The 13,190-nt window shown below is 47.1% G+C and overlaps 1 protein-coding gene across 1 annotated transcript in view; it reads left to right on the forward strand.

Moving 5' to 3' along the window:
* The window catches only part of MARCO (macrophage receptor with collagenous structure), a 45,899-nt gene that overhangs the window by 14,512 nt on the left and 18,197 nt on the right, over positions 1–13,190 (forward strand). The window contains exons 2-7 of the mRNA XM_006169546.3: positions 1,232–1,333; positions 2,136–2,360; positions 3,551–3,586; positions 9,318–9,362; positions 11,399–11,443; positions 11,698–11,805. Coding sequence (XP_006169608.1) covers positions 1,232–1,333; positions 2,136–2,360; positions 3,551–3,586; positions 9,318–9,362; positions 11,399–11,443; positions 11,698–11,805 — 561 coding nt within the window. The remainder of the gene's footprint in view (positions 1–1,231; positions 1,334–2,135; positions 2,361–3,550; positions 3,587–9,317; positions 9,363–11,398; positions 11,444–11,697; positions 11,806–13,190) is intronic.

Here is a 13,190-nt window from a genome sequence, read left to right on the forward strand (position 1 = left end):
GCGGTTCACTTACAATCTCTTTTCCCTTCAGATCTGCCCTCAAGGTCCATTTCAGCTGGGGTCCATTTTTCCAGGGACAATAAGTCAGCAAAGGCTAGTTAGGCAGGCCTAGACCTGGGAGTCGCACAGGCCTGGATTCATATGCATGCTGAGCACCTTTGGTTCTCGGAACCCCAGCTCTTGCCTTTGTAGAAGGCAATGAAATGATCACACCTGCCTTGCAGAGTCACTGCAAGAGTTAAAGATGATGATGGTAAGTGCCTGGTGCAAGGTCTTCTGTGGGCTGTACCCCTCCGTGTGATACCCTACATATGGTGATAGCTGGTGTCGAGCTAGAATCGATAACCCCCAGGAAAGATTGATTACAGTCTCTTTTGTAATGTCCCAAACTGGAAACAGTTTAGCAAAAAGGATAGATTTGCATGAATTACAGCTTTCACCTCTATGGAATATTAGGCAGCTATTAAAAAGAAGAGTTCACCCTCCCTCTACATAGCAAGCTAGAGGAATGTCCATGAAAATTACTCATTGCAAAAAACCATGTGCAGTATTATATGTGCTATGATTTAATTTGTGTAAGATGAAAAGCAAAGCAAGTCTGTCTTGGAATTTACGGGTTGTAGGATTCCAGAAACAGAGATTTAAACCTCAGTGGGTTTGAACCTTAGGAGGTTAAGGGAAGATGATTAATCCCTGTCATGTCATCTATATTGCTTGATAAACTAAATTAAGCATATTTTACTTGTATAATTTTTTTAAAAAAGCTAAAGAAACAAAGACTTGGACCTAATTTCCAGATCTGCATTTAGAACCAAGTAAGTTATTCAACTTTTCCAAGCTGAGCCTTTTGTTTGTAAAACAGAAACAATCATCTTCTTCTGAGAGTTTTGAAACTTCAACACATTAATTTATTAATTAATTTCATAAACATAGTTTGAGATTCCATACGAGTCAAGAACCATGCTGGGACAACAGCAATGACCAAGGTTGACATAATACTCATTCCAGGTAATGGCTTGACGTGGATGTCTGTTTGCCTGAGCACACAAAAGCGCAGAGGTACTTCTTGTCTTGTGTCAAGAAGAAAGATTGGGAGAAGATTTAGGGGTTGTGGGCCTTTGGCATTGTTCCATTCAGTTTCACAAGGAGCCCTCTGCTCACACAGAGAGGATCCTGGCTCAGGCTGGACCCCTCTCTGCAGCAACCACCTGCTGTTTGGTTTGTGTTTCAGATCCAAAGCCCAAGAAGAGAAACGGGATGAATTGCTTTGTGGTTATGGTGGCCATCTACCTGGTTCTGCTCACTGCGGGCGCTGGGTTGCTGGTGGTGCAAGGTAATGCAGTCTTGGTCCTGTGTGGTCCCTCCTGGGGTGACCTTTGAGGCAGGGCTCAGGGTTAATGGAGAGCCTTGGGGTCACTGCTGCCAACCTGCCAAGAGAGAGTCCTCAGTCCCTGAGCAGCCAGTGATGGAGGAAGCAAAGAGAGGGAATGTATCATGTGTGTGCATGAACCTGAGAGGAGAGAGGGAGATTGAGAACATGCTTTCAGCTTGTGTGTGTCCAAAGTGGTAAAAGATGTGATGACATCACATAGGATATACCACGTGCACCTGACATCTGAGAGGGAAGGGACTTTGTTGATTAAAGCTCTCACCTGAACACGATTTTACATATGTAATAGTCCCAGTCCAAATGTTAAAGTCACAAAGGAATTCTTCCAGTACCACCGAAGTTCACCGAGAATGTTGCATACATAGTTGTTATAAACACATGCTGTGTACATGTACGTAAGGTCACACATGAATGCTGCTTGCTCAGATGTAAGTCAGATCAGAATGTTAGCTGTTATGAATTCACACCCAGAACATACAGGAAGGCCGTACCCACATGAAAGTTGGAGATTGGGACTGCAGCATTAAGTGTGCGAGCCAGTCTACGGGCATGTAATGCTGTGCGTGTGTATGGAGGATGCAGAGAAAGCCTGTGTTCACACTAAAGTCTGATAGCATATGGAATTTGTGTTGTGAGTTGGGACCTCAGAAATGCTACAAACACAACACAAGAATGTCAGGGACATGCTCAAATGCCTTGGAATTTAATGAGGTCCCTAAAAGAATGTCATGGGGCGGGGGTTCAGTTCTAAATCTGCAGGAGCGGCTCCAAGCCATGGAGATGTACTTCTACAATGGAACGCTGACCGCTGACGACAGCGCATCCTTCTCTTTGCTGCAGTTGGTGAGCCCCAAAGCACACCGGGCTTTGGGCGTGCCAGGGCTGCAAGTTCTGCAGGCCCAGCTCACCCAGGTCCGCCTCAGCCAAGAACACCTGCTGTGGCGGGTAGACAACTTCACTCAGCACCCAGGTTTGGCCTTTTCCCTTCTGGATTGGGATTTCTCAGAAGAAGATAAAAAAAAGGGGGGGGGGATTGTTTAAGATTGAATCTCCTTCACTAGCAAAGGGGCTTCCAGAACCCTGGCCCAGTCTGGGCCTCTGGGAGACTTGGAAGGATGTGGATGCTATGTAGGGTATGAAGTTTCAGGCCCCTTAGAAGACAGACTAGGCTCTGGAAGATGGTGGGGTCAGGAACAAAGAACCAAGGGTCCAGTCCCAGTAAACATGGCCTCCAAGAACCAGGGACTGGAGCAACTAGATCAAGGCCAGGTCTGAGTCTTAAAGTCCCCAGACAGATCCAGAAAGTTTAGGAGTTTGGGTAAAATGCACAGTCCAGGGCAGTCTCCAAGCCCCCTCCCATGTGACAATTTACCCTGGCCTGTAGTTGACAAGAGAGCAATGGAGGGCACAAAACAGTTCAGACTGTAGGGGCCTTGGAGAGGAGAATGAGGTCATGTATTGGGGGACTACAGGCTGGAGAAAATGGAGCCATAGGTGGCAACACCAAGCATCCCCTGTTCCTTGTCCCTTGGCTCTCTCAGTACTTAGAGCTACACATTTCAGTCTCCCAGGCTGTCCAAGAATAAGAAGTCCATGTTTGGATTCTGGGACCCCTCATAGGTTCCAGGGAGGCAAATCTCTCTTGAGATCACATATCCCCAGTGAGTAAACCTGAAGGCTAAATGAAAGCGTCAGGAGAGGCTTCAACTGTGGGCAGATGGACAGAGGCCAGGCTCAGCCCCTTGGACGCCTTGGGAGTCTTTCCCTCCCTTGACATGTGAAGTAGCTCATTTTGACCAATGGAAGGCAGTCGTTCATTCACCCTAGGAACCTCCTCAAGTTGGTTTGGGGCAGTGCCAGGTACAGGTGGGTGGTCTCACCCCACTCCACACACCTGTGGTTTCCAAAGCTCTACAGCCGCTGGGTGCAGGACCACTAACAAAACAAAAATATCTGATTCCTTGCAAGGATTCCTGGCTGAAGAACACTGAGGTGTATGGCTGTTCAGTCGACCTTTCTCAACTGCTCCTCACATTGGTGGGCGCAGCTTTCCAGTGTAGAGCCTGGGAGTTCTGCAGTGGGGGCAAAGCTGAGGGTGCTCACACTGCCCAGTCTGCAATTCACTCAGCCCAGCCTCAACTCACTCTCCTTCCCTTGCAGATTTGTTGGGGTTCAAAGGTGAACCAGGTGTCCCAGGTAAGTGCATTTCCACTCTAACCTACCTGCCCTCTCTTCTCCTGCCCCTGCAAGCCTGCTTGGCTTGAGTTCTTCTGGGCTTGGCATCTGACCCCAGTTTACCTTCCCAGGTTTCTCATAGCTTCCTCTCAAGGTCCTTGGTCAGATGGCCTCTCAGTCCCCTGACTGTACTTGGACTCCTGGGCCCTGGTCTTAACCCTCTTCCTTGTCTGAAACAGCTTCCCCTCTCTGTTCAATCCAGCCAGATTTCACCATCTTCCCAGGCCAGTGCTGGTGGCATCTCAGCTGCAAGCTCAAGCTGACTTTCTTACCTCCCAGGAGCCTTTTACTTACCACTCAGTGTTCATCATGAAGGTGTTCTGGTCATTTCCATAAGGGCAAGGTTTGTCTCTCCTGGAGAGTAATAATGCCAGGGGAAGCAAATGTCATACAGGAATTGGCTGAGCGGTGAGGCTGACAAGAGTTCTAATCCTGGCTCTGCCACTTACTAGCTGTGTGACTTTGGGTTAGTTACTTAACTTTTCTAGAACCTCAGCTGCTCTCCTGTGTAGAAAATAATGATCATTTGACTCACCTCATGGGGTTGTTTTAGAACTCAAGTGAGATGCTGTGCAAAAGTGTCTGACAAGGGCAGGGGCTCTCTGAGGACAAGGCCTGTGGTTTATGTGCCCTTTCTTCCTTCCTCAATCTACAGGTGTGTTGTGTTGCATGCATGTACACATAAACGCACATGCTCACACATTGCACTCATGTCTTGTCCCATTCTATCAGCCAAGTGGTTGAAAATTCTTCCTGCATGGAATCAATCCAAATGTCTCAAAATAGATGAGTGGTTTGGAAAAATGTGGCGTATGTACTCTCTGGAATACAACTCAGCCATAAAAAAACAATGAGACCCTGACATCTGATACAGAGTGGACAAATGTGGAAAACTTAGTGCTAAGCAAACCAAGCCAGACTATGGAAGACAGACTTTGTAAGTCCCCACTCACTGTAAACTGATGGTTGGCACTCTATGGCAGAAGCTGTAAGAGTGGAAGATGTAATTGCAAGGAGGACAACTGTAGATACTGGAGATGGTAAGGGGGTGGGTAATAGGGAATGAGTAATACAGAGAGGGAGGGACAGGAACAGAGAAAAAGCAAACAATACTTTTAATTGATTCAAAAATGGAAAGTTATTTGATGATGATAATGTGTATGGTAATGTCTTTGTCTTGACTGATACGCACTGTATTTGTGCTGGGAAAAACCATGTTGTATACTGTAAAGATGCAAAGTGATTAAATTTAAATGATAAATACATAAAATTAAAAGACAGAAAGACAGAAAAGAAAGAGAAAGAAAGAAAGAAAGAAAGAAAGAAAGAAAGAAAGAAAGAAAGAAAGAAAGAAAGAAAGAAAGAAAGAAAGAAGACAGAAAGAAAGGAAGAAAGGAAGAAAGGAAGAAAGGAAGAAAAAGAGAGATAAAGAAAGAAATTCCTTCCTGGGGATAAAAGTATTCTTGTGGCAGAAATGTTTGGTCCCACCACTTTTTTAAGCCTGGTACAGATCACCCTCTGTCCAGTTAGGCTTCAAAGCAGCCTCACATAGTGGCATGAGTATGGACTACATGGACTGGCAGACCTGGAGCAAACCTTGGATCTTGCCCTTAGGAGCTGGAAGGCCTTGAGCAAGTCGTGTAACATTTCTGAGCTCTGTATCCTCACCTACAAGAGGATAGGACCTCTAGGATTGGTATGAGACTAAAACAATAGAGACATACTTCACTTAATGACAAGGATTTGCTCTGAGAAATGCACACTTAAGCAATTTCCTCATCAAGCAGACGTCACAGAGTGTACTTACATAAACTTAGTCATAGCTACTGCACACCTGGGCTGTATGGTATAGCCTACTATAACACTATAGGACCATCATCACATACACTGTCTGTTATTGACCAAAAGCTCATTGACCATACATGTAAAATGCTTACAGCAGTGCCCAGCAAAGAGTAAGCACTCGGTAATGTTACTATTGTTATTTTTATTTGCTGTCGTTATTGTTCGGAAGGTTTAATGAGTTAATAAGCCAACGCCAGCTATTCCTCTCACGCCCACTGGCCGAGGAACATTGGATACTCTCCTCTAAGGAAGGGCTGTTCAACAATCCCCACAGACAGAATTGATACTGAAACCTCTTCTCAACCTGCTAGCATTGTCTGACCTTTGAAATCTGCCATCCCCTGCCCAGGCACAGGGCCCCAGGCCCAGATATTGTGCTCTTCTCACCCCTGGATTGCAAAACACAGGCTCCTTCTGGTCTCCTCCCAGTCTCACTGTCTCTGTATAAATATATGTGTGTACGTGCTTGTGTGTGTATGAGGGGAATGTATGTGGTATTCAAACGGTCTATGGAAAGTGTATTATGAAAAATCTGCATAGATTTTCATGATTTTTTGCCCCAATATAAACTTGTACTATAGTTTCATTTTTTTCATGAACTTTTGAAGCAGCCTTGTATATGGTCTCTAGTTCTAACTTCCATGTCGCTCCCAGCATCTCTGTTTCTGATGTCTCTATCTCAGCTCTGTTTTCTCACTTTCTCCTTGGAGTCCAGAAACCAGAGGCAGAAGGCAGGAAACTGAGCAGCTCCACTATAGAAGCCCAGCTCTTGCTCGGGTTCCCCCCTTTCCCTGGCCTACCAGGGAGACTATAGTCTCTCTCCTCTCCCCCAGGGCTTACCTTGCCTGCTCAAGGGCTCCCTGGAGACAAATAGGTGGGCTGAAGGGGAGGGCTGGGTACAGCCTCAGCAATTACTGGCTCTCCTGGAGGCTATCTGTTGTGGAGCTGCCTTCTGCCCCAGTTCCTCCCTAGAACACAGGGAGGAAACTACACCTCAACCCATCAGCTCCTTCTCTTCCCTCCCTTATTTACCCCAGCTTCTTTCCCTCCCCACAACAAACATTTATTCAAAGTTCTTCAAGGACAAGGCACTGCCATAGGCACTGGGCATCTGGACATAAAGGACAGACAAGACCCCTGCCCTGTGGACCTTCCTGTTTAGGGAGGAGAGCAACTTGGAGCATGATTTGGTCACAATCCTGGTTACTGCTTTGAAGGTGGGGCAGTTCCTGACTCAGGAGAACCAGAGGGGCCTCCTTTGTTTTCAGACCTGGGAAGGCCTTGGGAGAAAGCCAGCCTTCAGCTGGGTGAGTAGAAGATTCCAAGCAGATGGGACCAGCAGTTAGCGTAATGGCTATGTCGCTGGACTCCCATGTAGTTGACCATGGCTCCAGTCCCAAACCCAGCGGCTTAAACTCATGCCGGTTGCGTGTGCGTGCATGTCCAAGATCCTGAGAGGAGAATGGAGGAGAAGGGATTGCGGAGTGGCCATCCACCCTGGGGGGCGATTTCTTGCTTTCTGTCTCTCTGGTGAGCGCACATGCCCTATAGCAAAAAAACAAAACAAAACAAAACAAAAAGCACACACAAAAAATCTCTCCAAAAAAAGAAAAAATAAAAGATTCCAAGCAGAGAGTGTTGCAGTGCAAAGATCCTGAGGTGAGAAGGGAGCTTGGTGAGCCAAGGAACTCAAAGAAGGAAGGTCCATGAGCCTGAAGTATGAGAACCAAGGAACTAGGGAGGGGCATGAGTAGGCAGCCCCAGGGAGAGGCATAGGGAGGGGTATTCTTAGATAATTACAAGACACTTTTCTTCTATGCTTTGTTGAAGCTTTCCACAAACCCCAAATAGCTGTTGCTATTTTTCCCCATTTCACAGATTAAAAGAGAACTGATGCTAACAGGTACATTGATTTTGCTCAAGATGATGCAGTCAGGTTTAGAGAATCCCCAGCCCTGCCCCATGGGTCAGGCCACCAAAGTGGAACCAGGGCAACCTCTGTGGTCTAAGAGGAGGCAGGAGGAGTTACACCAATGAACACAGGATCCTGGGGTCTTGCCTGGAAAGCCCCTCTGAGGGGGCCTGGACCATCCTGTCAAGAAGTGAGCACTTTATTCCAGAAGTGGCAGGTGTAAAAGATGCTGACCCTGACCCACCAAGAACAGGGACAGTTCTGATGGGGGAGGGGGAAGTATCTCCTGTGCCCGAGGGTTGCCCAAGGTTCTTGCCTCTTCCTTTTGGCTAATACCAGGAGACATCAAAAAGTTCATGGAAACTGGAATAAAAGTATGAGTTTATTTTGATGCAAAAACTTTTAAATACATGCATAACTTTTTTTAAAAGAGAGATTTTTGCTATAGGGTGCATGTGAGAGTCAGGGAGAAAGAGAGAGACAGACAGAAAGTGAGAAATCACCCACTCCCCCGGGGGGTGGGATTGCCATGCTGCAATCCCTTCTCTTCCATTCTCCCCTTGGGATTTTGGGCATGCATGCACATACATCTGGCATGAGTTTTAAGCTGCCGGGTATGAGACTTGAACCATGGTCAATTACATGACAGCCCAGCAATGTAACCATTACACCATGCACTGGTCCCAATGCATAACCTTTTTTATAATACACATTTTCCATGAACTTGCTGAAGACAACACATGTGTATAGCAAGATTGTTCTTCACTGGGTTCCTTCCATGCCCCATGTCCTCATGTAGTCCCCTTGATGCCCCTGTGAAGTAGATATATCTATTCCCAATATACAGATGAGGAAACTGAAATTAGGCCAAGTACAGACCCTTAGTCAAGTCACATAGCTAAACCTGGGAGCTGGTTGTCAAACCCCAAACCTATTCCCTCCTGAGACACATCCAAGAGAGCCCCCGTACTGAAGTGAGAGTTTCTACTTCCATCCTTTCAGCCCCCAGTCTCATAGGTGTAAAATGATGTAATATTATGGATTCTACAGGTTGGACTGGGCTCCTGCTCTAAACTAGGCAGCCTGGGCTGGGCTTTGCTACCGTGGAGCCCTGGCAAGGGTGTAGGCTTTGTCATGCGGTGACCTGGAATCTGCTGGCCTCTCTAAATGTGTGACCTCAATGAGGCTTGGCTTTCTCAGAGTGTCACTCCCTTCTTCATAATCTGGGGAGTATGGGAACAGAAGCCCTATTCTGCAGCTGTGGTTTCTGTGAGTCTCGGTGAGTCTGTGCCCACAGAGTGGTCCTTGGAATCAGTAGAAAGCCCCATGAATTGCAGAAATAGTAGGTCCCTTTTACCTAGAGTTTGCTTCTTGTGTTTTCCATGCTAGGTCTCCATGTGGTGAGCTCAGAACAGCCCTGTGAAACTGGTATATTACTGATGAGGAAGCTGAGGTGCAAAATAATGAGGTCCTTGCACAAGGTCACCAAGCTAAAGGGGCAGAGCTAATACTTGAACCCAGGTCTGCCTGCTCAGCCTCTCCCAGAAGACATCTTTTACAATTGCTTTTATGCTTTCTAGGCTGTGAGCTCCTTTCAGGAAGAAGTTGTGTGTTGTTTTTTTCTTTCCACACAGTTTGGCTCATCCTTGGTGCAGTGAAAGCTCACTGAGTGAGTAGTCATGTCAATGAGTGGCATTGTTACTCCGTTTTGCTAGTTGACTCATTGGTGTCTCTGCTCTTTTCCCTCACATCTTTCAGGTCAAAGGGGAGCCCCAGGAAGGCCTGGTGTACCTGGCCTGCCAGGACTGCCTACAGAGAAGGGTGCCAAGGGGAACATGGGACAGGGTGGAGCCACAGATACTGGCCTGTCTCCTGGCCCCATAATCTTCCTTTCTCTTTGTCCAGGCTTTGCTCTGAAATTTCTTTTCCTTCCAGGCCTCCCAGGACCCCAAGGCCCTCCAGGAACCAAGGGAGAAATGGGTGAGTAGGGACTGGGTGTGTTTGCAGGCAGATGCAACAGGTTTTCTAGGTGACTGCATTGGTTGCAGACTTGAACCCACTAAGCACCTGGAGGGGCCGTGAGGGAGGCTGACTCACATGAGACCCTGGATGTTCTAGGAGGTTAGGAAGTGCCTCACAGCACAGCCTGTCAGCAGCCGTCAGGACCAGATTGATCAGTTGGCTTCTCAGCCTGGATGGGGCTAGAGAGGGCAGATGCTCCTGTCACTTCCTCTGTGCTGGGGAGTTGCCTATGAGTATTGTTTGCAAAGTCAGGCTTCTGGGCCCAGCAGAGACTCTGCAGTCTGACACATCTGCCTCCATTACGGACTAGCTCTATGACCTGGGGACCATTCCCCTTCTTTTCTAAGCCTCAGTTTCTTTGTAAAATGGGGACGAGAGTGCTCCTGAGGGCTATTTGGTGTGAGGGGGTGTGCGCATGGGGATTAGATACAATAATTAAAGCCCCAAATTGTTACCAGGAAAGTTTTAGTTTTCATGTGTGTGTGTTTGTTTGTTTGTTTTTAAACAAAGTCTTGCTGTGTCTCAATCCTGCTGCCTCAGTCTCCTAAGTAGCTGGAATCACAGGTCACACCACCAAACTCGGCTTTGAGAGTAGGCCAAGAGTCAATCCCAGGCCTTCCACGTGGCCTCAATTGCTGAGTAGCAGCACCCAGTGCATGCCACAATGGAGGGGTCTTACTTGTCACTTTTTAAGCTGTAGCCCAAATCTGCCCAGCCTTCTTGTGAATGGCCAGGGACTGGCTTAGTCAAAGAATGTGGGGACCCAGAGCTGCCTTTTCGCAGGGTTGAGTGGGGAGACAAATCTAAACCTCAAGCCAATCAGCTGTTACAGTCCACTCCTCTCCCCTCCATCCTGCTCCAGTCCACCCTCCACTTAGACCTTCAGATTCCAAATTCCCAAAGGAGTTGAAGCTGCTGAGATGTAAAAATGCAAAGACAATAAGACCTTTACTAGAGAAAGAGCAGAATGAGAGGATTTGCAAGGAAGAAGGGAGTAAACAAACCAAAGTCTCTAAGCCTCCAGGCTACTGAGGCAGAAAGAAAACACCAGTTTCAGAAACTAAACTTGTTAGGAGGGAAAAAAAATCTTCTCCCAGAAACTGATTTTTAGAAGGAATTTAATAGGAGGGATCCCAAAGAGCCTATTGTTCTAAGTCTCCAGCAGGGGTTTCTCCCGGGAGGTTTAAAGACAGGAAACAATAGGAAGGACAGTTTTTGGTGCAGTAAGGGACACACATGTGTATGCATGCACAACATGCATATCACTCACACATCACATGTTCTCACTCACACACTCACACACTAACATGCAAATGTATGTCTAGGAACATACTCATATTCCCACACTCGCATACTACACACGCTTGCCTACCCACATAATCACACATCCACTTAAACACTCAAGTTTGTGTACACACCTAGGCACTTACACTTTCATACATGCGAGCACAATCACACTGCATACATACATGCACTCATACAAACATATGCTCATATGTATTTACATGCACCACTCATGCCCTCATGCGCACTCATACTCAGCCTGTGGGTGCTCAGAGCAGGGCAGGCTGATGCAGAGGGGAGAGGATCTCCCACCCTCCTTTTTCCTCCCAGAGAGAAAGGGCTGGCTCCTGGAACTCACCAACCTGGAGCCACTGAGACCTACGTGGCAGGACAAGCCAGAGCTCAAGAGCTTGGTCACGTCCTTCAAGAAGAAATGGAGCCTGGAGTTGCCCCTTCCCTGCAGGCTATAATTGGAACAGACTCACCTCCACCTCACTCTAAAGCTTCTCTTCCTCCACTGCTTGGGCACATTTCCAGCACTGTTCCACCCCTTAGGAATGACAAACACTGCCTGAAAACTCCAGGGACTCTGACGTCTGCATGGGTGCATTCAAATTCATATGTATATGTGGGTGAACACGTGCGCACTGGGGAGCAGAGAGATGTGCCCAGCGCAGGGGTCCCACGGTGACTGAGCCTTTTCTTCACAGGCCTCCAAGGAACCAAGGGTGCTCCAGGGAACCAAGGAGCTACTGGTAATTGAGCTTCCTCTGCTCCTGATTGATGCTGCATTCATCCCCCATCTTCTCTTCATGGTCCCGCCCCAATCTAAAGGGGCCGATGCCCTCACCATGGTCCTCTCTTGAGTCTTATACCTCATTGAGATGATTCAAAAGACAGTGCATGCCCCACACTTTTCTTCTCCCCCAAATTCTCTCTGCACCTTTACCTAGGAGCCTGTCCCCAGGAGGACCATGGAAGTTCACCTCACAGGCCATTCTCTTTGCAGGTGCCCCCGGACCCCAAGGAGAGAAGGGCAGCAAAGGTGCTGGGGGGCTCATTGGCCCCAAAGGGGAAGCTGGAACTAAAGGAGACAAAGGAGACATAGGCCTCCCAGGTAAGGGCCCTTGATAGTGTTGGTGCTTGCCGGAAGTGAGGTAGCTGGGCCCAAGCTCTAGGCTGCCAGGTCTATGCAGTACCCACTGAGGTCAGGGCTGAGCTCAGCCTGCAGGCATCTCTGAAGTGCCATGTGTGGTCTCTTCTCTTCAGGTGAGCAAAGGACAGGGACACAGTGTAAGAGGGAGGACCTTGTCATCCACACATAACAGGCAAGCAGGAGTTCAGAGGAGGACTACAGGGAGTAGGGGTGGCTTGGGCTGAGCCTTAGGAAACAGGGCAAACTGGCAGTGAGAGCAACAGGAGCAGTTCAGAGGGGGCCCTTGCAGCGGAATGCCCTTTGACAGTGGGGGCTGCCACTAGAGCAGTCATTCTCAAGCTATGGGCCATGTGTTGGAACCACTTCAGGTACTTGCCGAGAAGGCAGGTTCATGTGCTCAGATGGTTCTGACCTTGAAGGTCAGAGAAACACTACTTTAGGGGTTCTGGACCTGACTGCACCCTCTATTGGCCTCTCGCTCCCCCGGATGAGGCTCTGTGGTGCACTGGGGGGGATCAGGGCTATGGGGGATCAGTTGGGCAGACCCAACTCCTATCCTAGCTCTGTGCCTGTTCCCATCTGTGACTAGGCACATCATGGAACCCTTTGGAGCTTTAATTGCCTAGTTTTAGAAAAAAATGGTAATTTAACTCCAAAACAGATAAGGACATGACAAAAAAGGAAAACTACAGACCAATATCATTGATGAATACAGATGCAAAAATTCTCAACAAGATACTCACAAATCGTATCCAACAACATATAACAAAGATTATTCATCACGACCAGGTAGCCTTTATCCCAGAGATGCAAGGGTGGTTCAACATACGCAAGACCATAAATGTAATACACCACATTAACAGAAAGGAAGATAAAAACATTATGATCATTTCAATTGATGCGGAGAAAGCATTTGATAAAATACAACATCCTTTTCTGATTAAGACGCTCAGTAAGATTGGTATAGAAGGGTCATTTCTCAACACAATAAAAGCCATCTATGAAAAACCTACAGCTAACATTATACTAAATGGGGAAAAGCTGAAAGCTTTTCCGCTAAAAACAGGTACTAGGCAAGGCTGCCCACTTTCTCCACTGCTCTTTAATATAGTACTGGAAGTCTTAGCTAATGCAATCAGAGAAGAGAACAATATAAAAGGCATTCAAATAGGCAAAGAAGAGTTGAAAATATCTTTATTCGCAGATGACATGATGGTATACTTAGAAGACCCAAAGGTCTCCATGAAAAAACTTCTTGAAGTAATAAATGAATACAGTAAAGTGGCAGGATACAAAATCAATATCCAAAAATCTATAGCATTTCTATAATGAACAACAAGTTGAAC

Source organism: Tupaia chinensis, unplaced genomic scaffold (genome assembly GCF_000334495.1).
Source record: "Tupaia chinensis unplaced genomic scaffold, TupChi_1.0 Scaffold147282_1, whole genome shotgun sequence".
In the NCBI taxonomy this organism is placed as follows: Eukaryota; Metazoa; Chordata; class Mammalia; order Scandentia; family Tupaiidae; genus Tupaia; species Tupaia belangeri.